Genomic DNA, 27,824 nt, shown 5'->3' on the forward strand with positions numbered 1-27,824 from the left:
AGGGATCCTCAAATCAGAGTTTAGCACACCTGAGCATGCCAAGCAATGTCTTCAGGATCATTAGAAAATCACAGATAGGCGAGTTTGATCAGGGTTGGAGCTAAACTCTGCAGCGCACTGGACCTCCAGGGCAAGATTTGAGGAACCCTGACCTAGAAGAATAGCAGAATCCTACATTTTTTTAGAAAAAACCCTGAAGAAAATCCTAAAACAAAACAAAAAAAGATTTTATGAAGGTCCTATGAAGGGTTTGTTTTCATCACTACCGACTTTTGGATCCCACTATATACGGCTAATTTAAAAACAAAACACTCTAAAGTATCATATATTCATCTAATTTCCTTTCTCTAAAATCACAATGTATATTATATATAGTTCATGTAAGTAAACAAACGTACTTCTATAAAATAAAAAAGCCAACACTGTTTAATCCCTCACATATACCAAAACAAAATTCATAATATGTGGCTCTAGTTTCTGAACCACTTATGGATTTCAGTGGAATTGCACAAAGACAATAACACCACCCCAAATACACGGCATAGCCAAATCAGTATTTCTGTTACACCTTTAAATACCACCAAAATGAGTGCAAACACAATGAGCAAAAGAGAGAAATGGACAGCTCATGCCATGTTCCCGGTAAAGGATGCTGGTGTGATAGCGGCTTGGCCACTGCTGGCCTTCAAAGACCTGCGGCTGCTGAAGCTGGGCATGTGTACAGCTCGACCTCCCCGGCACATGGCAGTGGGAGACAGGAGGGATGGAGAGGAAGGGGATGAGGAGGAGGAAGTAGAGGTCGGAGAGACAGAGGAGGAGGAGGAAGAGTATGAGCTAGAGGATGAGTAGGAATAGGAGCAGGACTGGCCATTTTGAGTCTGTGGAGGGAGGGTTAGGTTTTGACCTTCAGGCCGCTGAGAGGGCGAGACAGGTCTACAGCTGGGCCAGCTCAGGCTGAGACATGGGATAGAGGACTTAGAAGAAGAGGAAGAGGTTTGGTTAGTAAGCCTAGAACGAGCAGCACGGGTTGAGCTATGCTTCCATGATCTAGGTATAAAAGCCGGGATCTTAGAAGCAGGCAAAGCAAGGAAAGCATGTTTACTATTCCCACCAGCTTTCATAGCACTCCCGTTAGCCTGCGAACAAAGATGCCGGAAGACATGGAAAGTCAAGTAGGATGATAACACATACGTGAAAATATAGAGCTCTATATTCCATAAAAATATTCTACAGCACAACACCAACAAAAATATTACTCTTGTAACAAAAAGGCATAATTTTGTTTCTTTTATCTCACAGTCTATTTCACACATTAAGCAGTAAAGACAGAAAAGAAGGACTAAAAGGAGGAATTTGGGCACCAGGTTCTTCAAAATATCTTCATAATCCAAAGCAATGGAAATATAAACCAGCACTCCCCAACCAATGCAGTAGTTCCCAGTGTTTGCTCTTACGATTGACTGTTGGATAACAACAATCATGCAATTTTCCTGTATAGCTCAATTGGTAGAGCATATTGCTAACAACAGCAAGGTCGCAGGTTCAAATCCCAGGGAGCGCAAGGGTTGGTTTAAAAAAAAAAGAAAAAAAAAAAAAAAGTAGCATATCTTGAAAGTGTCTGTGTAAATGATAAACATGCACAAGGAGTTGGTTGTGATGAATTGTAGGGGAAGAGAGATCATCGTATTGGATCCCTGTGTGTTCTCAATAAAACTACTCAAAGACATTTCCCATCTGTGTCTTCATGCCTTACACTGCCCTACAGTAAAACTACCTGACGGAATTGCCTCTGGGAGTCCTGGAGCTTTTGAGGTTTTCCGGGTTTTTCCACACTCCCTGCTGGCTGCTGGCGAGACTTGGGTGAGGAAATCCGACTCGAAGCTGGAGAGTCACCAGAGCTCTGAAAAAATCAATAAGGAAACAATGTCAGCAATGGATTGAGGCGATTGACAAGTACAAGACAAAATGAGGACAAAGCTTTTAAAGATTTCTCATTTGTAGACATGATTGGGGAGAGAAAGATACAAGCAGCATGCTCAAGTGTACCACCAATTTCCCAACCACAGAACATGCACTTTATTAATCCCAAAATGGATCGGAGCAAGACGCTCAGAGAGAGAAACAGTTTGTGGATTCAAACTCATTGAAAGTCTGAACAGTGAAAGTAGACAGTGGTTTAAAAGAGAAGAACACCAAGCCCGTAATCATGTCCACCTGAAATCACACAGAGCCCTCAAAACAGAGAGTTCCCAAGTGTTTTCACCCGAAGACACCTACGAAACACATTCAAAGTTGATTAAAGTCATTGGTTAGAAAGTCAGGCTTTGAAAGCAAACCCAAGCTACCAGCAGAAGGGTGCAAAGGAGTTGAGAAAGACCTGTTTACTGCTGGAGGAAGTGGACGTGCTTGAGGAGGATCGAGACTGTGTTTTGGATCTCTTTTGCAGAGATGACTTGTGGGGCTTGGGCTTCAGAGGGGCTGGCTTTTTTGTGGGACTGCCCTCCTCCGGTTTTGCATCACTGGCCATTCTCTTTGCTTTAAATTCTTCCTTGTAGGAGACTTCAGAAACCAATGTAGGCCCAATATCACTAATGGTGCTTTCTAACTGCTTAATGGTCTGCTCAAGGCTGTCTAATGTTTGATAAGTAGTCTTACGGAGTTCCTCAGTTCTGTCTTTGGTGCTCTGTGATGTGGTGGTCTGGTTTTGCGATAAAGACCGAGGGGTGGTAGAATCAGAGTCTGTGTGGGACTTGATCTCAAACCTTTTAGCTTCTTTGAGCTCCGTCACGGTTCCATCTGGTTCCTCTTCATCCTCGTAGACAACTACCTGCAGTGTCTTTTTGCCAGTTTTTGTCCCTGTACGAAGAGCCTGGCCAATAGCTACAAGCTGCTTCTTGGGGAACTTAAACTTGAATTTCTTTTTCACATTTTTAGGAGATTCTGTCTTGTCTCCTTCCTTAACAGTAAGAGCAGGACTCTCAAAGGAACTCTGCTGTTGTAGAGGCACTGGAACGCTACTACTTCTCTGATTGTTTACCCTGTTCTCTGTTCTGCACTGATCTAGATTATGTCTAGGTGTTATCAGACCGACCTGACTCTTTGAGTTGGCTTCCACTTCCTCCTCGTTCTCTTCATCTATCCTCTCCTCTGATAGCACCCTCTCCAGTTCTTCTTCACACTCAAAGACTGTGGACAGCCGCTTGTAGGCCTGATGGATATCCATAGGCTCGTCAAAAATGATGATAACCGGCTTCTTGTCAAATCCAGAGTCCTCGGGGGAAGATAGGGTTGGTTCTGAGCCCACTTTAACAGTTTGGACATCTGTGCCTTTACTGTTTACCAGCTGTTGGTACTCTCCAGTTGTTAGAGCCTGTACCTTGGTTTTAGTGATCCTGAAGGCAATGTTATTTGGTGGAGGAGGACCTTCTTCTCCTGGAAGGTCTGGACTTAGACTGGCCTCCTCAGTGTATCTGGCTTGATCTTCAGATGATCTCTTTGTTACATCCTGCTCATTGTCATGGTCATTCGGTTGTGCTGAAAATGAGGCATCAGTGTTGGGCTGATGGACTGGTGAGTGAACTTCAAGTTCAGCACTTTGTGGACATTTGCTAACAAGTGTAACTTTAGCAGTGGTTGTGCGATGTCCATGCTTTACTGACTTATCCAGAACAGGTGCGACTTGCTCAGAGGAAGTACACAGTATCTGCTGCTCTAACTTCTCCTCAACAGGTGAAACTTTCTCAGAAGGTGTGGGAACCACTTGCTTTAGGGATTTCAGCACTGATTCAGTCTTGAGCTCTTTGGGATTAATGAGCGATGCCCTTTTTTCAGCTTCAGTGCTGTTCTTTAAAGAGTTAAATGGGCTAGATGGCACCTTATGAATATTATTTTGTTTGCTTTGGACCTCCTTGACTGATTGGCTTGACTGAAATGAAATTACAGATAAGTCATTTGATGTTAACAATTTTTGCTGCTGGGAAAGGTCAGAAGCATTCTCAGGTGCAACCTTTGAAGGAGAAAAAGTTGCTTCCTTGGGTTCCTTTAGGTCATCTGGCCTAGAGGTGCTCTGCCTTGATGTTTTTGATGTTCCGGTGATATAATACATGACCTGACAAAGAAATCAAGAATTCTTTGGACTTTAAACAACACATTAAAGTCAAAGTGAATGCAATGTGTATACATGCTCTTAAATCACACATAAAACTAATGGAAACAGTAAAACAAATGATATTTACCCCAGGTGAACCAGGTGTTGCACTATCTTCCCTACTTTCAGATAGTGCTCCTTCTTCAGATAGGTGAGAGGTGGTCTGCTAGGACAGTTAGTTAGCACAGAGACCTTTATTTACATTCTTAAATTAATATCCAGCTAGTCAGTACAATGCAGAGAGAAACATTACAAAAGAGATCAATGGCGCCATCTAGAGTTTAGTTTAGCTTTCATCCTTAGTTTACTTAGGATTGCTTTATGTTGTCAAGCATTGCTTCAAAATGATGTATTTATGGTGAGGCAGCAGTGAAACTGTATGCATAGCATTTTCCATGCAACGATGTTTGATGGTGATAGAGGTTGCTGGAAAACACATGCTTAATTTTTTTGTTTATTTTTAAACAAAATATTTTAATGGAGAAAGTGACTTCTAGAGACACTCGATGACCCGAGTATAGAAATATTATTCTTATTTTGAAAACCCTGACATTGTTGGTCTGTAGGACTAAAAATCTAAAAGTTAAACATAAATACATACATTTTTTGTACATTAAAACATGCATAGTGATGAAAATATATATCCCTTTTATATGTCTGCAGAGCCCAAAACATCACATATTTATTTTTTAACTATTTAATAAAAAATAATTACAAAATATTATTATTTATTTTTTTATTATTAAGAGTACAAATATTTATTTGTATAATTCTCTTATTTTTTTTATAATTCTTTTAAAACATTAAAAAAAAATATATGTAATGTTTGGTATCTACATACATATTTTAGTTATATTTACAAAGCAGCAATATTTATAATCTCTTTATGGTGGACATTCTGGTCCTTTTTCAAAGTGAACTAGTGAAATGCTAAAAAAGGAAAAGGTCAGAAGTCAGAGCACTGAATGGCCTTTCCAACGCTCCAGTCACTCTGACCCACCCCATCTTCTACAGCTGTATATATTAGCATTCAGCAGGAGAGTGTGAGTGACAGACCAATGTTAGACACATTCAAACGTATTACGTCCTCTCTTGATGAGGGGCTACGGTCAGGCATTGACGTGCATCAGTATGTCAGTATATCAGTATGGGCATTGCGTATTAGTGTCAGTAGAGCGGGAGGTTATGGGACTTGACTGCTCATGTGAGCACTGCTGTTAAACTGCGATTGGGAGTTAGCACACATCACATCCGTTACCTTTGTGTGGTAAGACAGGGAAAGCCCTGGCTCCATCTCACTGTCTGAGTGTTCACGGGTTGTGAGATCAACAATGTATCTGAGCTGTAAATCTTTAATTGTGCACTTCTGAAACACCTGAGGATGGGTAAGGGTACGGACATTAGGTGCTGTGGTTGTTTATGGGTGAGCTTTCTGTCCTGCAGTTGTGCAATTATGAGACCATGATCCAGACAAGGTACAGGAAATGTTCCCTAAATTGAATATTATTGTTGATTTTTGCAGTGTACACACTTAAAAGCAAATTTATATAAATTAAAGATAATATATATAAACATCACTGCATTCGATACAAGTGGCACCTGCAAATATAAGGTGCTGTTTCTTTTCTCAGAACTTCACTTTTCAGTTTTACAATCTAATAAATTAATATTATTAAAAATGTATTAATCTGAATAATAATAAATCATAATGCATATACTCAATTTTAATATAAGCCCATATACATATATTCCTTCATGTAAATTTATAATCATTCATTCATATATAATTCACTATTCAATACTTCTGTTGCACATATATACATAATCCTATTCACACTACTTTGTCTTTTTTAAAATTTTTGAATAATTTATTGCAAACAAAATATTAAATTTTTTGTGCTATTTTTTAAATAAATTGCACTTGGTTTCCTTTAATATTTAATACAATGGCATTCATACACTTTTCAGTGTGATGTTTACAAACACTTTCTGAGGCCACTTTATGCTGTTGATTTATTAATTTTATTCCGAATAAAATAAAAAAATCTAATTAATGACAGATTTATAGTAAATCCTACCCATTCTCAACAATAGAGGGCAGCACAAGTCAAACTTCTGAGACAGCCATAGTGCCCTCATTTTGATGCTTTTGTGTAAATGTTGACACTGGTGTGGCCGTTTGAAGTTTGTATGGGCTCAATATTTGTCCCTTAACACCTCTGACGTGTCTCAGACTTCCTGTGTGTTTGTAAAAGAATGTGCGTTCATGTCTTTGTTTGAGTGTCTCCTGTGAGGATGATTGTGGTTTGCTCACCTGTAGCTCAGCCATGATCTTATCTCCTTCATCCTCTTCATCTTGTAAGGTGGAGGTGTTGACAGGAGGAGGGGTGCGGGGCTTGGGCTTGACCTCTGGGGGCACACGCAAGGGTTTGGGCTTCGGGGCCTCCTCTTCACCCTCCTAAAACCAAAACAACCAGCCGAGTGTGACCGACCCTCACCCTCCATTATGTCTTTCAAATCAACAAAAGCAGCTGGAATCTCTACCGTGAATTCCCGCCATTATTATTCAGAAAAACAAGGACACAATATGAACCGCACGGCACACCCAGGCAAAATATAGCACAATGAAATTTCTACACGTAGTAGGTACACTGTACAATAAATGCGCTGTTTTCAAATAATAGTAATGACAATTGTCATGTTGTCTGGGAATGCGGCTCAGCAAGACCTAAGTCACATGAATAATGGTGTGTGATCTTAAATTACAGGAAGCTGAAAAAGCATGGCTCAAGCACCTGTGCGCTTGTGGACTCTTTCCGGGTGGTGTAGATCACCTCTCCTGAACGTCCAGTGGTTAGTCCACTTCCAGAAGGGTAGACTCTGCGTGGAGGGGGAGGGGGAGGAGATTTGCTGGCCGTTTCAGGGTTGGGCTGTACTCTGTCAACACTGGCCCTGTGGGGCTTCTCTATGGTCGGCTTCTGTGGCCTCTCCAAACTGGTCTGGACTGGTTTATCTGCTTTGGGTCCATCCTGTGATGCGGTTTCTGTTTGAAGTTAGATAAAGAGTGCCTCGATATTAAATCCTCCAGAGGTTAGATCCAACTGTAATCAAACACATCTGAGCCAGCTATTCCGGGATTATTAATAAAACAACAAGGTGTGCTGTAATATAAAAAACAACAACGAAAAAAAACTTCTGTCAGACAAAAAACTAAACATAACGTGATCAAACCAGCATGCAGAAGAAACATAAAACAGGAAAGGATAGAAAAAACCCCTGCAGCCTTTAATGAATGTGTCAAGGCTTGTGAAATATTACATAATTTCATATAATAAAAATATCAGGTTGTAATGTAGTTGTAATGAGCCTAAAACTTAAAAAATATTTATGAATTAACAGTAATTAAAAAAAAAAAATGTTCAACTTAAGCATGTTTATTTATTTTTGCAAAGCATGAGGTTTTTTTTTTTATTACTTTTACGGGGATGCGAACTCATCAGGGGTGAAAAAGTTGACAAAGACGTGACCCCCCCCCCCCCATCCCAGTGTTTTTATTTTACCCCGTCTCAGGCCACATTCACCCTGTTGTTTTTTTTGGTACCCATTCAGTGACTTTACAATAATATTACATTATAAAAATTAAATAAACCAATAAAGAAATATACATATTTTGGATTCAAAGCTGTGATTTTTGCTCAAGTTTCAAATTTCATTAAATTCAGAAGTCATTACATTTAAACTTTTCTTGAGCATCCAACTTGAATACAAAGAACACATCTCTGAGATGTGCTGTTTATCATGGACACTCTTATATGTCATTCAGCCAGATCCCAGTTTAGTGTTATCCTACAATCTGAATGAATTGTTTATATGCAGGTTCATATGAGTGGACAAGCATACCAGGGAGTGGAGACACAGGAAGTGGAGAGTCCACCTCATCTGGCAAGATGCTGAGTGGTTGGGAGGAGGCGCTGTCCACCTGTTTGCTCACTTCCAGGTCAGGTATGGCCTTCATAAGGCTGGCCTGGGTCTGCTGAAGGATCCTTTCCATTTCTAGTCCAGTAGAGTGAACCTTGTCCTCCTTTACTGCCCGTTTTGAAACCTGTGGAGAACCCGACAGAAATTAGTTTGTTGGAAACAATTACTGGGTCACATTTACCATTGTTCTGCAAAATTTTTAGTCTTTTCAATAGGAATCGGCACAGTCGGGGAGTTTCGTGTGAGGGCAAAAAAATACTTCATGCAGATTTTGTTACTTTTCAGGATAGTCACTTGATGCTAACCAACAAAAAGCTACACTGCTTAAAAGCGAGTTTTGTGTGAGAGAAAATTTAACTTTTCTTGTCAGCAAAATTTAGCTAATTTAAGTATATTTGAGAGAAAACTGACCTATTTTTGTCAGCTAATATAGTATATTAATGTAGCAGTAGTAATAGTATATTTAGGGGAAGTTCTTTGGACTCTTAAAAATAAAGATTCCGAAAAGGGGATTTTTGCAGTGATGCGATAAAATAACTATTTTTGATTTCCCAAAGACCCTTTCAGTGAACAGTTCCTAAAAGAACCGTTTTCAAACCTTTTTCCACAATACAGAACCTTTTGTGCAATGGAAAGGTTTCATGAATGTTAAAGGTTCTTCATTGAATTCAGCGATGCCAATAAAGAACATTTTATTTTTAAGAGTGTGCAGACAAACACAGAGTTACAGAAATAAGACAGTCTTGTGTTGATGCCAATCCATGAATCTTAATCAATCAAAAGTGAAAGTCACAGTTGAACCACACCTCTTCAGGCATGGGCCTGCTTGTGTTGACAGAGCTCTCCTCTGGTGAGGAGGATCCAGTCGTGCTGATGGCAGCAGTTGCTCTCTTTTGCAGGGCAGGGCTGTTTTCTCTGCTCCTGGGACTGACCTTCGCCACAGTGGGGGAGTCCCTGCCATGGGTGGGTATGAGCGGGGGACTAGGGTGGTGTGTGCTCATGGGAGCCTTCTGAATGCGTTGCGCAGCGACTGGAGAAGATGGCACAGGCTCTGAGCAGCTGACTTTGGCAGGTGATCTTGGTTGTGGGGTGGGGGACTCACAAACAGGTTTTGGAGATCTGTACTCTTCCACAAAGGAAACCGAATCAGCTGGTAACGGCTCAGAAGTATGGTTGTGGCTTTCAGTGGCGTATCTACAACAAACAGAAACCCTAACAATGAACTTGCCAAAGCTCTGAAGGAATTTAATATTTCAAATGGTACATGAGTTTTACCTTCTCAGTCCACTGAGTGTGTCAGTCAGAGCTTTGACTCTCTTTAGCATGCTGTCCATTTTGTGAGGCTCCTCCTTAAGGAAGCGCACCGCCTCTACCTCCACCCTCAACACGGCACGCATTTTCATCTGCAGGGCTGGGAACTCTCCTGAAAAGATGCAATTCATTATTACACAAGAGAAAGGTCTACACTGCCATTTGAAAGTTTGCGGTTAAAGAGGTTTTTTTTTTTTTTTTACATTTTTGAAAGAAACCTTTCTTTTCTTTTAGGATTTTTTTATTATTAAGATCAGAATTTATTTAAAATATTTTTTTGAAACATTATAATATAAGTCACTTTTAATCAATTTAAGGCCTCCTTGTTGAATAAAAGGATCTTTCAAAAAAAATACTAACCCTAAACTTTTGAACGTAGTGTATAATAATTCAGAAATTATTATAGAACTCCACAGGGAGGATAAATACAAATGCAATCACCTTTGAGTGTGGCCAAAGATTCTCCTACTTTCCGCAAGTTGACTGCCCCTTCCTCCACATCCCTCAGAGTGACTGGTCGATTGCTCATGGCACAGGTGGATTCTTTGAGCATCTCCACATAATTTTCCAGCTCTCTGTGACATTGTTACAAGGATTTGTCATTTATTAGAACAACTGTCACTTTAATGTTATATAGGCTAACAAGTATTTTTCTTTGCTTTTTTGCTCAAGCAGCATGTACTCTACAATGTAAAAACTGAACTGAGAAATAAGAACTTTCTGTTCATTTCCTGGTGTACTCCCATATTTCCAATGTAGTCTCAGACATTTGGACGCCACTGTTTATATATATTTCAATCGTATTTAATCCAGCATTTAGTGACACTTAATACTATGCAATAAGCAAGTCTCGACTGTGAGTCTTGATGGCTAAAGGCTGAAACCTGTTTAACGTGATTTAGTCTTGTTTGTTGACTGAGTTCACATACAGAGAAGTTTGGCTGTGCAAGCAAATTTGGCAACAAAAGTCTGCCCTCAGCCAAATACTTTCAGAGGATCATCATAACCTACGTCTTTTCTCAGATTTTCTGACTTCATTCGTCTTGAAATGGTTATGAAGTGTGAATTGTTGAAGCTGGTCATCATGAGTTGTACCTGCATATAAAAGCCTTTACCAGGGCCAGCTATGCAGGGATCTGCAAGCCAGTACACATGCTCTGAGATCATAGTTTAACAACATCCCTGTGGGAAATGGTTTGTGTTTTGTGTAATTTACCTGAGGGGTGTCTTAAGGGTTTTCCCATGCACAATGTCAAGTCCTGCACAATGTCAAGTTTTTGTTATCTTTCTCACCATAGCCAGAGATGGGCAGTATTTCAATTAAATCTATTTTAAATGCGTATTTAATTACTAAATATGTATTTTGTAATTTGTATTTTGCTGGACAAAAAAAAAAACAAAAAAAAAAAAGTATTGTGTAATTAAATACTTTGAGAGACAGTATTTTGTATTTGAAATACTCAAAATACATAATCAAGTAGGCCTAGTTCTTTTTTTTTTTCACAGATAATACAATATCTTTCTTCAAACACACAAAAAAACACTATTTATACATGCATTTATTTAACACACCAAGCTTATTATTTACATTTCCTTGCATTTGTACATAACACACCTGTACACACAAATACCATATCATTTTTATTTTGTATATATATTGTGGTCTTTCAAATGTATTGTTTCCTATTTACTTATTCTATTTTTATTATCTGTGTCTTGTCACTGTCATTCTGTTCGTGCTGTGGAAGTCTCTGTCACCATAACAAATTCCAGTAAACATACCTAGTAATTAAGCTCTTTCTTCACCTGTGTTAATAGTACTGCCAACTATACCCTATCATAGTTTTTGGCTAGATGTAAGTGAATCATGTCCTCTTGGATCCGGGTTAACTAGCTAAGTATGTATTCAAATATATACTATCAGATATTGCTCACTGAATGTTATTACAGGACAGAAGAAAAAGTTGCTCTAGAACTTTACTTGCTAGCTGACAAGTGGCATTTTATTTTAGCTTTCATTTTAATAATTTAGTAATTTTGTAGTGTGTATTTAATTATTGTAATTGTAATTATTACAATTATTTAAATATTTCTATTTAGCTTTCATTGATTTTTATTTCAGTTTTAGTCCTATATTTCATTTCAGTTAGGTGCTAAAGCAATATTCTTAATTTTCATTCAAGATTTTAAGTTTACGTTTTTTTTATCTAATATTATTTTTCAGTCCTTTTTTCAGTTAACGTACATTTTTAATAGCTTAAGTGATTTTCTTGCCTGTTTTTCTAGTGATATTTTATAGCTTTTTAGTTAACACTGGTTTCATGCACATTGTGACTAAACACAGATTAATTTCTGAAACAATCTGACTTATATTTCCCCCTCAGGATAGCACACATTCCTTGTGACAGGAAACACATAGAAACTTTCACAAGCTTTATTCTTCTGAGACAGGTTGGGACAGTGGATTACTCACTGCGTTGTTTCATGCAAATCGCACACACCTCCACCCAATGAAGGTATGACTAGTTTTACTTAATCAAGGTTTACACCAGCAAATGTGTTTTAGAAAAATACTCAATATAGCACTAAGGTTTAAAAATCCCCTCAGCTCACATCTATTAAAAACCTACACTGATCTCTGTTTATTAAAGCGTGCATTCAGCATTGACTGGAGACATGGTTTTATAATTAATTAGTATGGGGGATCAGGGAGAATTCAGCTTTGATTAGACGTGAACAGTTAATCAGCATTGAATCTGGCTCGTTTGCAGCAGCTAATCAGTGTGCTGATTTTCCCCTCTAGATCGCAACATTTGTTCTGTTCGTCTACAGCTGTCTCTCACATTCTACAGATGACCAGTCCATAATGAATTCTTCATGGGTAATTAATGTCAAGGTCTTAACAGGATCAGTAGTCACATACAAATTATGCTGCCTTACTGTCTTACCCGAGCTGCACGAGAACCGTCTCCTCCATGCCCAGATATCTGTGTCTTTCTTCTTCCACCTGGACTCGTTGTCTATGAACAGGGTCCTCAAGGTGCAGCACAGTGTCTGAAAACCTATCTGAGATGTCCTGCTCTGCCTGTCGCAGCATCTGCCTCATGGCATCCTGGTTTTGCAGCTGGATATGCAAGGCAAAGCTCTATCAGCACACTTGTTTTCTGACCAACTGTGTACTATAGCTCGTGTATATTATAACACTGCATCACATTATGTTTGTGTTTATATACTACCATTAAAATTTTGGTTTTTAATGTTTTAAAAAAAAATCTCTTTTGAAAAATGCTCACCAATTCACCATTTATTTGATAAAAAAAACTGTAAAGTGTAATCTTGTTTAGTATCATTAAAATATAAAATAACTGTTTCCTATTTTAATACATTTTAAATGTGATTTTAATGTGAAGTCTTCAGTGTCACACGATCCTTCAGAAATCATTCTAATATGCTAATTTGGGGCTCAAGAACATTTTTTTAAATTATTATCAATGTTAAAAACAGTGGATTCAAAAGAACAGTATGTACTTGAAAGTGAATTTTTAATAATAATAATAATAAATGACTTTACTTTGATCAATTTAAATGATTGTTTATGAATAGAAGCATTCATTTCTTTTTCTTTTCTTCTTGTTTTAAATCTTAGTGGCCCCAAACTTTTGAATAGTACTGTATTATTTAGAAGTGAAATATATATAATAGAAGGTAGTTGCTTCACTACTGAATTATTGCATAACTATTGCAAAATACTTTTTTTCATTTGACTGACAGCCCTAATATCTATATTATTATAAGACATTATAAAATTGTAGGACAAGCATTTCAAAAGAGCAGATGCCCTGGACAGAACCTCATTTCAATTTGAATTTCACGTGTACCTGCATCTGTTTGAGTTGATGGAGCTGTAGTCTGAATTCAGAGACGTTTCTCCTGAAGGTGGAGAGGATTGAGCATATAGAAGGGTCTCTGACAGGAAGCTGAACCTGTGCTGAAATACTGTCTGTCTGCACAGCTGGGTCTTTAGTTGACGTTACAATACAAACGCCTGCACAAAAACACCAATTTATGAAGTTACTGCTCTGGAAACAACACAAATGTGGTTAAACTAAGATTCAATTCAGATCCACAATTCATAAAAACAATTTATGATAAAGGAAGCATCATTATAATCAATAATTGAACGTTTACTTACCACCATTCTGTGCCAGAGACCCCATCTTTACCAGTTTCTCACTATAGAGAAAGACAAAACGGTAAGTCTTCATCTTACTGGTTTCATCTTCACATTATACTAATACAATTTAGATTAATGCTATTTATGAATCACATTAAATGTTTCTGCGAACATCCACCTGGAAGTCTCTTTGGCACTTGTATTTGGCCCTTTCATAAGAGCGTGTTGAACGAGTCCAGTAAGACTGGCTATCTGCTGCTCCATTACCTTTATTCTTTCACTGCAAAACAAAGGTCACATGACTCACTTCAATAAAGAGATAATTTCATAAATTAATACACATACTGTTCAACTGCAGATCTAAGGAGAATTAAACAAAAGGGAGAACCAGCAAATTATATTGCCTTTGTTCCTGAGGGCAAACCTGTGATAAATATATAAATAAATATATATATATATATATATATATAAATTTTGGGCTTTGCTCAGAGTAACTCTTGCCCTTTTCTCAATTACACAACATGACTATTCTGTTATTTTCCCCATCAGCCCTTCATTACTCATGCATTATTTGAACAAATAACAACATCAGATGAAAAAGAAAGGGAAGTATTATCACCGTATCCTTGTTTTAATATAATAGAAAAGAATAGAATATACGTACACATGAGTACCATGTGTCTAAAACACATTTTGTGTTGTCTCACAATACAGCAAGCTGCAGGGAATTTAAAAAGTCTCACCTCTGAGGATCTCCGGGTGCCACGAGTCCTTGAAACGCCCTCTCTCCATGACTGGGCGGAAGGTCGGCGAAAACAGGGGAGGCCACATTGCCTCTCACCCTGGTCGCCACCTCCACGGCCCCATTACTGTCCTTGCGGACAGATCTTCGCACAGGTGATGCTCTTTCCGCTGCCACACCTTGTGAGGGCATGTGGGAGTTCTGGCCTGGGAGCATGTCAATCATTCTGACCTCATTGACCCTGTGAGGAGAAACAGGCGGTGTTTTGGAGCCCATGGTAGCGAGCTGAGTCTCACTGAACTTGCGAGATTTCTGTCTGTAGAGGGAGTGCTGCAGATCCTGGCCATCTGCGTATGCACCTACAGACTTGACAGAGGCGCGGTGCTGGATGTACGCCGCCCCCTCCGGGACGTCTCCAGTATGGCTGCCTTGCGATGAGGCGACGCTGAGCCTGGCCTCAGGCGAACCGTACACTTCTGAATACAAAGGAACGCTCTTGCTGCTCAGATCCTCATCTGGTTTCACGTCCCGTCGCTCCAGGATGGCACTGGAGCAGGGTGTGATAGAGCGACTTGGGGGTGCGTTGGACATACGGTCCCTGGGTAAGGTGGCGCCACCGGGCATGATCCTGGAAGGAGATGAGGGCATTGAGCGAGGTGTAGGAGGAGACATGGAGCCCTGGACTGAATGTATGGGACTATGAGGCAGAGTGTGCACTGGGCTTTGGCCTCCCGGCTGCTGTCTGCCGCTGTAGAGCCGCTCTCTTGTGATCTAGGGATAAAACGAAAGCATATCAGAGAGAATTTGGGTTAAAAAAAAAACAGGTGGTAACACTTTACTTAAAGCCTTTACTTAACATGTCATGCATTAACACTGCTGACATGTTTACCTGTTGTCGCTTATCTATGTTTTGTGCACAAAATTAACAATAACATGCTCAAAAGTGTCCTTGGAAAATTTTGATGAACGGCCCACCAAAACTACTATATTTCAACTGAAACCGAAACTTCAAATATTGTTTTCTGAAATTTTGGTGCATGACTAATATATTTACATAAGACATCATGGTTGGTGCTTTTTTATCTTATTATTTATATGATAGTATTATCTTAGATTTGTACTACTTTTTGCATGTTTTTGCTCATGGTTTTGGAATCAGTCTAGTTTGGCAATTTTCAACCAAGCGACAGATATATTTGTGCCAAAATACTGGAGAGTTTAACTGTTCCCACAACCTTTGATGCCAGTAACAAAATGTATAGAAAACATTTCCCCCTCCCTTTTAAAAGCTGATAAGCTATGCATTTTGCTCTAACTGTGCAAGATTATATGGTTAGTTGCATTTTCTTATTTAGATTGCTTTGGTTTTTTTTTTTTTCCTCTGGCTGTCCGTGACCATGTTATTCAAAACGCCATCCCACCAGTTGAAACCTGCCGGTAAACAACTCTCAAAGAAGGTCAATGGATATGAAAAGGATCTTTGAATTTAATGAAAAGGAGCTTTTTATTACATGTTTATCACGAAAATTATTAATCTTCACAGAGAAGTTTTCAAAGCAGGACACTAAAAACAAAAATTGTATTGTATGACTGTGTTGATATGATTTATGTTTAGACAAGTGCACAGATATGAACAAAAATATGGAACCAGTGCAAAAGCACAGAAAATAGCCCTGCCCAGACCTGTCTTTGTACAGTGGTCATGCTTAAGTGTGCAGTAATAAAGCCCACAGACGGTGCGTGCAGGTGAATTATCTGCCATTCAGAGCACCAACACCCTCTGCATTAGCTTAAAGACGAACAACATTCTCCAAACCTGTCCTTATAACCTCAGGTCTAGTTTCAACCAAATTAATTAGAGAAACCAAGAAAATTATAATTGCACTTAATGTATTTGGTTGATGATTTGGCTGAATGCTTATATCATGAAAACTGTATTAAATGAATGACAACACAATACAAGCTGCTTCAAATAAAATACCTAAGAGTTAAGTCTGTCTGTCATTGCATCTTAAAGATTTCTTTTAAAGAAGTTTGCTGTTTGAAATAGACCAAGTTCTCAACCAAACTGAGTCAGGCATGTTTAAACAGGTGCAGCCATCGTTTCATTATTGTATTATCTAAGCTCAAAATAGGTGTCTTCTTTCAATGGGTACACAAAGACCTCCATAAAATTAGCTTAATATTTCACATGCGACCACAGAAACCAAATGTACTAGAAACAAGCATGTTTAAACGCAAAAGTCAAGGACCTTTAGTTTGCCACATGTCAGACGTGATGCAAAGCACCTGGGAAAGCAAATTCACAGAGCACCACTGTACATGGGTCTATAAATTATGCGTATGAAGGACAAGCTTCGACTTTCAAGAGATTTACAGCGTTGATAAACAGCTAAAATGAAAGGCCAATATATCATCGGCCCCAAATATTAGAGAAAATGGGTCCATTTTTGCAATCCTTCAAAATAAGTGCATCACATCAACAAACGTGTCTGTGCATGTTTGCTTTCTCACGCTCTCAGAGGACTTGTTTTATACATCCATTTGTTTTTCTAGTTCCTATCATCCCACTAATCTAAAATTTGGTTTAGGTGGGAAAAGGGTTTCCCAATGCCACAACACGTGGGCAGAGCGTAATGTTTTTGCACAGACCTTATTGTCCCATGAACTTAAATTGACACATGCAAAAACACTGTGTAGAGATAAAATGGGAGTGGCAGTTTGGCAATTCTAGTTGTGAAGGACAGGAAAATGGAACATGTGTATAGGCACTTCCTGAGTTGGTTCACTTGTCAGTGATAAGTGAGGTTGACCAGTTTAGATGTTTTTTAGTTTTAACATATTTAGTGGTGGTACTTTAAAGGGACTAAATTTGGAAATTCAACATTCCGCAGATTTTGTTTTAGCTTTAGTGTGCAAACTGTAACTGTCATAATGCTAAAACCCTCTATGAAATATGTTTATAAATTCATCCCCTTTAAACTATTGCTGCTCCAGCCAACAATGCATCACTAAAATTTCAACAATGCATCACATAAATTTCAAATTGCCTACTGTGAACAATGCTCCTATTATTATGCCTCGGGTTTTGGACCACACTTTTGGAGGCTGAACTCTCAAAGAGATTGAATAATGGAGAGCTACAGAAATTGTAATGACTTTTTAAAGATTTTTAAGCTATTTTCCAGCCCTTAAAAAAAAACAAATCACAATTTTTTAATTTCATGAATGTGGTAACCCTGTATGCACAACTATGACAGTTATGTGCAATAAAAAGTCATGGCTATTTAGCACTTTTTTTGTAGAATATCTATCCACATTACTTTAGTATTATTTATATACTATTTATAGTGTTAAATAATATTTTGAAATAGCTTTTATTTTCATATTTTCAGCTTTCATTTTATATTTAGATTAAATATAAAATTCCTCCTTTTTTGTTTTTAATATCATACTTAGATTTAATTTATAACAGATGTAGTAAGTCATTTTAGTACTTCATGTATTTTAAGTCAGTTAGCATGCAGTTCTCATTTTAAGGTTTATAAAGATTTTTGTCTGATATGCATATTTTATTTCAGCTTTATTTCAATTAATGACAATTTCTGTAACAATAACAATATGGACATTAATAATCCTATTTTAAAAAAGCTTGACTGGAGTCAGGTGGACATAACCTTGAGCCAGCCAAATTATAGAGGGCTTAGTGGACTAGTTGTTCAGACCAACTGCTGATTAGTCAATTTTGCAAATATGCAGTTTCGCACATCCCTAGTCTAGACTCATTCTTCTGAACAGACTATGCTCAAGAAAATAAAAAAAAAAATGCAAAATCCAGTTAGTTGCACTGGGTCTGAATTGGGTCTGTTCAATTGATATAGCTGTGTATCATCTAGCTACTGTTTTCTGCACTAGATGTTGTAATGAAGAACACATAAGCTTAGCTAAACAACAGGCTGCTTGCGTTGTGGGTGGTGTGGTGGTGCAGACAGGAGCTGGTCCCTTCTGTACTCTCATTAGAGCTGAGAACTACAAGGTCAGACACATCCGCTGCCGTGCTCTCCTGAGAGTTTGACCTCAGTTCATCTCCACACCCGGCCCAAGAATTTCAGCCCTGGCTTTGAATTATCCTTTTCCCTGTCCTCCATGGCCCGCTGAACTCAAGATATGGATGAGATAGCTGGAGACAGTTTAGCCTTCTCCAAAAGTGATGCCCAATTAGATAAAGCAAATAACACCACAGCAGAACAGCTCCTAAACGTGTAACTCATCCTGTTGGAGATAGGATCCTATGAGTAAATTTCTGGCCTGAAATGAAATTTTTTTCTTCATTTTTTTTTATGCACTATTATGCATTTCAAAACTTAATATCACTCTAGTAGCTAAAGTGATATTAAAAATTAATAACATTATCCTACTGTACATTTGTAGATCAATATCATAAATGTGCATGGATTCATGGAAAGCAGATGGGTTTGATTAGAAAGCAAGATGCTTAGAGCTTGGTTCCAATTAAATCTGTTGCTCAAATCAAATTTCCTTTTTTTGCGTAATGAGATAAGGAAAAGACATTGTTTGGCTTTTTAAAATGTATTTATAGCTTCATTGGTCTCCAGAGACACTGCCATAATTCTGCATGATCTAAATTCCTGATGACAAACAAATCACTTTAACGCGGTGTGGCGTGTAGCATTTATTGTGCCTTTGACATACAGTAAAGATCTCAGCAGAGCTGACCTGTTTTGTCAAAGGTGATCGCACATTGTAATTGTGCAACAGTGGAGAGATCAATCAGTGGGCCCCCTGCCAAAATGAATGGGTGTGGCAAGTATTTACTTCAAATTCTGAGCTCTAAAGAACAGATGCAGAGCCTTAACCTTGAGGGTCCTGCCACCTGTCAACACCAGCTGCAAATGGTGTTGAAAAGCAAAAGAGCTTTTTGAGTTAATGATTTTTGAGCTGAACATGAAGAGTAATAATAATAATAATAATGGGACAGTTCAGTGGGACTGCGGTCACTCACCCTAATTTCTCCATTATTGGCTCTTGCATTGTGATTGAAGGCCTGGGTTGGGTCTTTGTGATACACTTTCAGGCAAGAGTGTGATGTGATGTTCCTGCAAAGAAAACATATTTTTTATATGTATTCTGCTGCTTAATATTTTTGTGATTTTTTTGATGAATAGTAAATTCAGAAAAACAGCATTTAAGTGAAATTCAATTTTTGGAGCATTTAAATATTCATTGTCACTTCTGATAAATGTATTCAATCCCTGCAAAATAAAATAGTTAATTTCTTTCAAAAAAAAAAAAAAAAAAAATATATATATATATATATATATATATATATTTATACATTGACCCCAAACATTTGAATGTTGGTGTATATATTTTTTCTTGATGTCCAAAGTGTTGTGATGTAAATAATACTTGAAAATTCAGGTTTATTGAGGCAGAACAGAGCATTATTACAATGAGCTGCAGCTCACAGCGACACAAAGGTTAGAAGCGTGTCAACACATGCTCCTTCCTCATAACTATAACGCTTGTTAAAGCCCAAGCCCGTCCTGTGCCGAATAACACAAACACACACACACACAAACAGATTGATCATGCTCTCTCTCTGTTCCTGCTGACTTGCTAGGAAGCCGCAGGCCAGCAAAGAGTAGGGTGTGGAAAAGGGAGTCACCCAACGGTTTGAATGCACTTCAAATCAAGCACTGACTGCAATTTTCTGCACTTAAATCCAAGCACACTATAAAAGGGAAAGTCTGTGATCTGATATTTTTTTTATTTTTGTACATTGTATGGTACACTTTTTAAATTCATGATAAAATTCACGCAAAATAAAGTCTGACAATGACAAGAGATAATAGGTAGCTAAATTTGTCCTCACTGCAAAAAAAAAAAACCTGACCAAAAAAGGTCTAGCAAAAATTCAATTATTTATTTTTTATATGCAAAAGTGAAAAAGTGACAAAAGTGCAAAATGAATTAAAAACGGACCAGAGAGCAGACGTTTCAGCCCATGCTTTCTTCAGTGCTCATGAGGCAAAAAAGCAACACCACACTTATATAGACACAATTGCAAATTGTTGACAAGAGACACACACCTGATATCAGTCAACTCATAGTACATATTCCTCATGTCATCTTTGATGTATATAGCCACGCTGGGAGACTCAAGTGTCTTCATAGTGAGGAGCTGAGGGAAGGCACTGACAAACAGAGCCTTGATGGTGTCTGTACCCGTCACCTCATTGGGCATTCGGATCTGTTTGGTCTCTTCTCCATACTGCAGGTAGAGGACACCTAAATATAAAACAAATATAAGAGATTAATACTAGCACACTGTGTAAAACATAAGATTTCTGCAGTACTTTGGAGATGAATTAAGTATGGAATGACTAAAAGCTGTATAAATATATCTTAAATGCATGCAGTAGAGCATATAGGCTAACAAGGGTACCAGTGGTAAATGGTGACAACTGCATTCTGTCCCAGACCCTCCATTAAATGATTCTCTTGAGACAGCCCAAATGGGGTCTGGGAGGAATGCAGAATAAGCATTTTCTTGCCATATGATTTGAGATATCTGGAGCAAAATGTACCATTTGCTCTCTAGCTGTAACATAAACCAGATTTTTAAACATGTATGAACAGATATAGAGTTTTTATTAAAAATTAAAATATATCTACATTAATAAATTTACCAATTGAGGTGAAAGAACGCCCAGTTTTTGCACATTCACCTCAAGAATGTTCCCAAAAAGTGAAATGTCTTTAAGTGAAATCCTAAAAGTCCATTTGAAACCGCTGTATGCATGCATTTATATATAATTTGTACACTACACTGGTATCTAGTATTCATGAAATTCTTGCTTTTTGAAAAACAAAGCAAAGCACTGCAATAGGCCAGCGGGCAAAATAGTAAAGAATTTAGAAATGGTGTCAACATTTGGTCTGACATGCCCAAAGGTTGGCACTTTCTCACACAATGTGTTAGAATTTATATTACACACTGTTTAACAAAGAAATATTGTAAAGTGTCTAAGTAAGACTTCAATTATAATATTCAAATATTGTGTTTAAAATAGCACCAAGGATATATAGATTATCCATCCCTTTAAATGTGCAAACAAATTCTCTTAATTATCTGACTAACATCAACCCTGCCTTATTTTTGACAAACTTGATTTGTAACCTCATTAATATTACTACAAAACATAATGTGGGAAGGACAAATAAAACTAAATCACACCCACGAGTTAAAAAACTCAAAAACAGCGAGTGAGTACTTTACCTAATGACCTGTCCTTGGTCTGGTTATTTGACTTGACCACGGGGAGGCTTGCTCGGGTGTGGATGCCTCGGGTGAAGGCGGAGGGGGCTTCTCCCTCCGACATGGCCTCCAAAGACTCAAGGGAGGCCAAAGACAGATGCTCCCCCGGTTCCCCTACAGCAGACTGAGGGGTTACACTGTGCCCAGAACTCCTGATCTACAAGACAACACAAAATGATCAAAGAAGAGGTTAAACAGATCATTCAGAACCTGATCTTACATCAAGCACTTCACAAAAGACAGTATTTTTGTCTGAATAATTTAACCCTGTTATTTTAGCATTATTTATTGCATTTATTAATATTTTGAATTAGCTTTAATTTTTTTATTTGTACTTTACATTTTAATTTTAGTAATTTTGTTATGTGCGTTTGCTATTTCTTATTACTTTCCCCCCCTTTTTTTCAGTCTTAGTAATCTTAGTACTTAAACTTCAACATCACCAAGGCAACATTTATCATTTTTTTCCTTTAATATTCATATTAAATTTGATTGAAAATAAATTTATTTATTTGATTGAATCTGTATTTCAATTAATAATTTTAAATTTTAGTTTACACACCAAAAACACAGTTGGGTAGCATCTGAACTGGTAAACATTTGGAAAAGATTTATAAAAGTTTATTAACTATGCATTCTGAATGTCAAGATGTGAGCAGTATGGTATCTCATAAACTTTAATGCTCAATAAAAGACCACAGAAAGGTCAGAGAGGAATTGTGGAGAGATACTAAATAGACAGACACAGCTCTATTCACTAAACAATCAATACCCGAGAGAAAATCTTTCATTATTCAATAACACATGCCATTTATGTGCTTAAAAGAGATTAACTAAAAACAATGATCTACTGATGACAAGTGTGACTACCAAATAAAAAGAAGGTATGGTAGTCATTTGAGTCCTTTTCTGTTTCACGACACGTGGACATAAAATCGTCAACACGTCTTCAAGTCAATTACGGCTCAGTCCTATAATTTAGCTTACATTAAAACTGATTTATCGCCAGTGACACAAAAGCAGTAAATGCACAAAGACCAATTAGTGTGCTCTGGCATCTACGTGGTTGTCCTCACAATACAACCACACATTTTTGGGCCTATACAGACAGCAGACATAGATGATGTATATGTTCTCAAAGGATGTGCTTTCACCCCGAGGCTGGAAGTCATTTCGCCCTTCTCGGCAACAGAAAGAAACGATAGGCAGAAGGCCACAGATACTGAGTCAGACTGCGTCTCATCGTAACGGCAGCATGCACACTGACATGCACGCCTGCCAGATTACCACCCTGCATGACCCCAAGGAACTTAATCCTTCTATACTGCGCTGCTTCATTTTCCACTGTGGTTTTGGTGACAACGTAATTATGAGGTCAGGACAGAAGCACACAATTACACCTTAGACTCCGCGTTTGACGCAGGCATTTCCGAAAGCATCTCGAAACATTTCTGTAAACACCTTTTCAGAACTATATTTAAATCAAACCATTCTTTCGTACATTTTATAACGTTTTTGTGCATCCCTACAGATTAGTTTGAGCTCTAAACGTGTTTTGACCGAACAATGCTCCATTGTGCTAGTCAAAGTATAACTCAGACACTTTCGAGCTGAGGTCTTGTGTTATGCAAATTCAAAAAAATACTGTTGTACCTTTGGGAGGATCTCTGCTGACAGTAGTCTGTGCAAACATTTCTATGACATGCTGTATGCAAGTTGATACTAAAGAGAAAGGTCATAACCGATTCAGCCTAAGGGGTGGTTCACACAGAATGTGTTTTGTGAGCTTAAAAAAGAGAAATTGACCTACTTTAAAAAAAAACTACTTTTTTAAAAGATAAAGAACTTGAGCGAGATGTTGTAAAAGATGCAATATATAAATGCAATGACAAAGTCTAGCAAATGTTTACATAGAAAACAATGGAAACGTATGAATGCAAAATGTGTTCCATGTAAATTGCACCTTTAAGTTTTAAAAAGGGTTAGAAAACGGTTCTGTGTCTAAAAATGCGAGACACAGAGCAACGGAATAGAGGATAATGCAAGAAGGTTGATCTTTTAATTTAAGTAACATGTTTTTAGTGGTGTGTAATGTGGAAAACAGTGCAATAGATGTGAGACATGAGTGAATCAGTCAAACACTGCCATCTAACACATTTTCAAAGAAAAACAATGGGAAATCAGATCAGTGGAATGCAAAAAAAACAAAGAAAAAAAACATTCAAGGTCCAGAGACACATTTTTAGAATGCTGTGTTATGCACAAGACATTCCAAAAAGATGTGAGCACAACGGTCAAAGACATCCATCAATGCCTGTTTTTATAGAAAAACAATGAAAAATCAGTGCTGTGGAATGCAAAATGTGAGACACTGGGAAATGTAATTGAATTGTAATTAAATTTTGGTAGCACATTTTTAGAACATCATGTGATGATCAAGACTGCAAAAGGCACAAGACGCAAACCCAATGGTCAAAGCCATCTTTCTAGAGCATCTTTACATACAAAAGCAATGGAAAACAGCACAGTGGAATGCAAAAACTCATTCTGTGTGAACGGCCCTTAAGAATACAAGGGGTCAACTTCAGCTTCACTTTTTGCATGTTACAGCTGCACTGACACCAGATTCACCACATCTTCATATCCCTACACTGGATTAATTCTTAGGGAATGCACAAATAGTTTTTGATGGCTTTGATGATGGTGGCTAAACTTGCCCATTATGCAGGCAATACCAGAAACCTCAAAAACTATGTTGACTGACGAAAAACAGTGCTCTGGCAATTCACTAGAAGCCATATCCAAAAATCTTTCATTCTGAAGGTCCAGGCTGAGACTTGAAGGTGATGAATATGAATTTGATGTTATCTTTGCACAGGTGTTGCATTGTGAGTCGACTAACAATCACTCCGGTGTGCACAGACCCGGCAAGAGCAAATAATAGGCTTTTATGTTCACTTGAAAAAAAGTGCATCAAACTTTGCCCAGATTAATGATGCATGACAGCTGGGATCATTTTAGACATGCATAATGCAACTGTAAGTTAAACATTTCATTGTGTGGATGAAATAAAATAAATATGATCGCATTCTTAAGATTGCTTAAGCATAACCCTGAAAAAACAAGTAGTCAACAACAGCCGCTGTACTTAACACTTGTTGCAAGTGTTACTCTGATTATCCAGATCGAGATGCCCCACCTGCACCATGCAGACCAGCGATCAGATTTACACCTATTCCACATGCATAAGCAAGCCGTGCCGACATACGCTCACACTCGGGCATTGTCAGAATACGTTACCTGCAGAATGCCAGGAAATCGAGAGGCCTGAAAACAGCAGTTTAAAGCATAAGGGTGGGCTTGAGGGGAGCAGCTCGCACGGTTCACTGCACTCTCCTCTAATCACAGGCAGATGAATGGCCACAGACCATGCTTCATCTGAGCTGGTCTAATGCCAGGTCTTTGAACGCACTGGCCGGGTCAGATAAATCATACCTCATTCTCTCTGGGTCTGGAGAATATTGAAGAAAGAAAGAACGAAAGAGCGAAAGGAGGATGAAAGACACACTCCCTCCTGCTGGATGGGCTTCAGTTTTATTCAGTGCCAGGGGCATATGATATGATATCACTCACAGCTCCACCCAGCCACAGAAAAACAGAAAAAAAACATACCAAAACTATGCTAATAAAAAAATTAAAAAAAATCAAGAGACAGACACATTACACTGAAAGAAACCAGCTATTGGGAGCGCACGTGTTACCTCTGAGTTAAAAGAAAAATACACACACACAAAACTTACAAAAAGTACTCTGGCAGTTCACTTACAATGGAATCAGATGCTGGTACATGGTACCTTTTCGTGCTATTTGCCTGGTATTCCAAGGTACTTTAAATACAAATATATTACCATGGTACATGTTATTTTGGGTACATTGAAATGCATAATCAACAGTTTCTCATAATCTGATAACTAGCAGAATCTCATAACTCTCATATCGAATCATTTTGCATAACTTTAAGTATTTTGATCCAAAAGAGAACCAGTATGACGACTTCTCTGTTTACATCTGCAGTTTGCACATCCATTAAAATTTACATTTTAGTTTAATTTACAATACCTTGATGTAAATCCTCCACCTTGATTCTTCACACTAAGAAGGACATATTCCAGATAATAAATAGTAAATGTCAATAGCTAGTCCGGTAGTGTGTCTGATGTAGATCGCTGAAGAAGTTTGTCTGCAGTGAAGTGATCTTTAAAAGCCGTGACATCAGCGTCTGTAGAGACACACCCACCTGTATGGATTTACCTGAAAGACTTGTTCAGACTACAAATCTATTGAAGCCATGCGGTTGCGAAATGTGCCTTTCCATCACCTTCTTGTTTACTAAAACTTAAATCAAGTTCGCGACATTAACCCATAAGAACTCACGGAAGTGTCACAAACACTGGTGATTATCTGGAAAGGTATTTTTAAAGCATTACCCCACACTTTCAACTCAGGAAGTCTCTAAGTGACATATAATGAACAACCAGGTTCAGTCATGTGACAATGTGTGCATTTTTTGTTGCCATGGCAACATCTCCAAAATGGTGTTCTGTCTAGTTAGCACATGTAGCAGTGTCAGCAATTTTGAAAACACTTGTATTTGTTACTAAAGGTATGTTTCAACCCATGCAACAATTCTAATATTTTAATAACATATCCTAGATTATTCTTAACCTGATTTTAATAAATTTCTTGTACAAATTGATATAAAACAAGATACAAAGATATTGTGGTGACATGTCACATCGGGCTATTAACCTTATAAAAGTAGGTGGAACTTTGACATATTTGTCACATTAAAGGGACAGTTCACCCAAAAATGAAAATTTGATGTTTATCTTCTTACCCCAAGGGCATCCAATATGTAGATGACTTTGTTTGTCTCAGTAGAACACAAACAAATATTTTTAACTCAAACCGTTGCAGGCTGTCAGTCATATAATGGCAGTTAATGGGACTCACGGCTTTGAGAGGAAAAAAAAACATACACAGACAAAACCAAATTAAACCCTGTGGCTCGTGGCGATACACTGAGGTTTTACAATAAAGTCCCACACTTCAGCTGTATGTTCTGCTGTATACCTGCTTCCTTTGAAGGCAACTATTAATGATGTAAATACTAGAGCTTTGGATAGCCTGTCTGTATGTGAGCACAGTCATCTGGAGAAGGCATGGTATTACATACATTCTGTACATCTTATTTTTACGTGATATAGGCCTAGCTATAATTTAGCCTACCTTATTTACTATTTGTGTTAAGTATAGGCTATGTTAAACAATTTATTCACATTTATTTCACTGTTTATTACTTCAATTGTTTATTGAAGCATCCATTCAAATAAACCTGCAGTCCAAGCTAACACCATTCAAACTTATCCATCCGGCAAAGATACAATGAAAATGTCAAGCGGAAACTAGCAGCAATAAAAAAAATGTCAGTGTTCCTTAATCTGTCAAGAGTTACTTGATACATGTGTAGAGCATAGTAAAGTAACGATGTGATGTGTAGATGAATGGTAAGGTGTGGAGAGGGGCTCAACCAACTGTAAAAGTTCTTCTTGTAAGGCTTGGATCAATGGCTTATAGAAATATGTCATGTTATGGAATTGAATTGACTATGATGACAAAATGTAATGATTTGCATAAAAAACAATGGATTTTTTTGTGCTATTATCTTATGTCATCATATAGGCCTATGCTTCCATCTGTCTTTGATGTTGCCATTTTGATTTGACTTTTAGATTTAAAAACCCAATTTTAAAAAAGTCTTTACCAAGAGCTGATTTGAATATTTCAGAGCTTACCTGGTCTCGGAGTCTTTCCTGGTGCCCCATAATGACAGAAGCATGATGGGGATACTTCTGTTTCAAATGCTCAAGAAAGGCCTCTTTCTTGTGGTCCATGCTGTAGGACTGCATGACGATCACGTCCCCAGCAGTGCGAGGCCCTCCTACTGTGTGTCTCCTCGGCACGGTGCGAGGGGACCAGGGGTCTGACTGCTCGCTCTCGTCTGCACTGTTTTGTTTTCTGCTGTGGCAGTCCACATCCTCATGGGAGCACAGCCTCTGGTTGCTTCTTG

At 38.1% G+C, this 27,824-nt stretch overlaps 1 protein-coding gene across 1 annotated transcript; it reads right to left on the bottom strand.

Moving 5' to 3' along the window:
• Positions 1-546: 546 nt before the first annotated feature.
• LOC306846599 (sickle tail protein homolog) lies at positions 547-27,824 on the bottom strand. The gene is made up of 20 exons (XM_079380072.1): positions 27,550-27,824; positions 21,656-21,851; positions 20,466-20,664; positions 19,376-19,469; positions 14,354-15,123; positions 13,789-13,890; positions 13,629-13,669; positions 13,315-13,481; positions 12,385-12,560; positions 9,878-10,011; positions 9,401-9,548; positions 8,932-9,319; positions 8,048-8,249; positions 6,943-7,190; positions 6,462-6,605; positions 5,406-5,522; positions 4,236-4,310; positions 2,378-4,108; positions 1,775-1,900; positions 547-1,136 (listed from the first exon to the last, which is right to left on the bottom strand). The coding sequence occupies exons 1-20, from the start codon at positions 27,661-27,663 to the stop codon at positions 627-629; spliced, it is 5,682 nt and encodes a 1,893-aa protein (XP_079236198.1). The 5' UTR covers positions 27,664-27,824; the 3' UTR covers positions 547-626.

This window comes from Barbus barbus, assembly GCF_936440315.1.
Source record: "Barbus barbus genome assembly, chromosome: 26".
Taxonomy (NCBI): domain Eukaryota; kingdom Metazoa; phylum Chordata; class Actinopteri; order Cypriniformes; family Cyprinidae; genus Barbus; species Barbus barbus.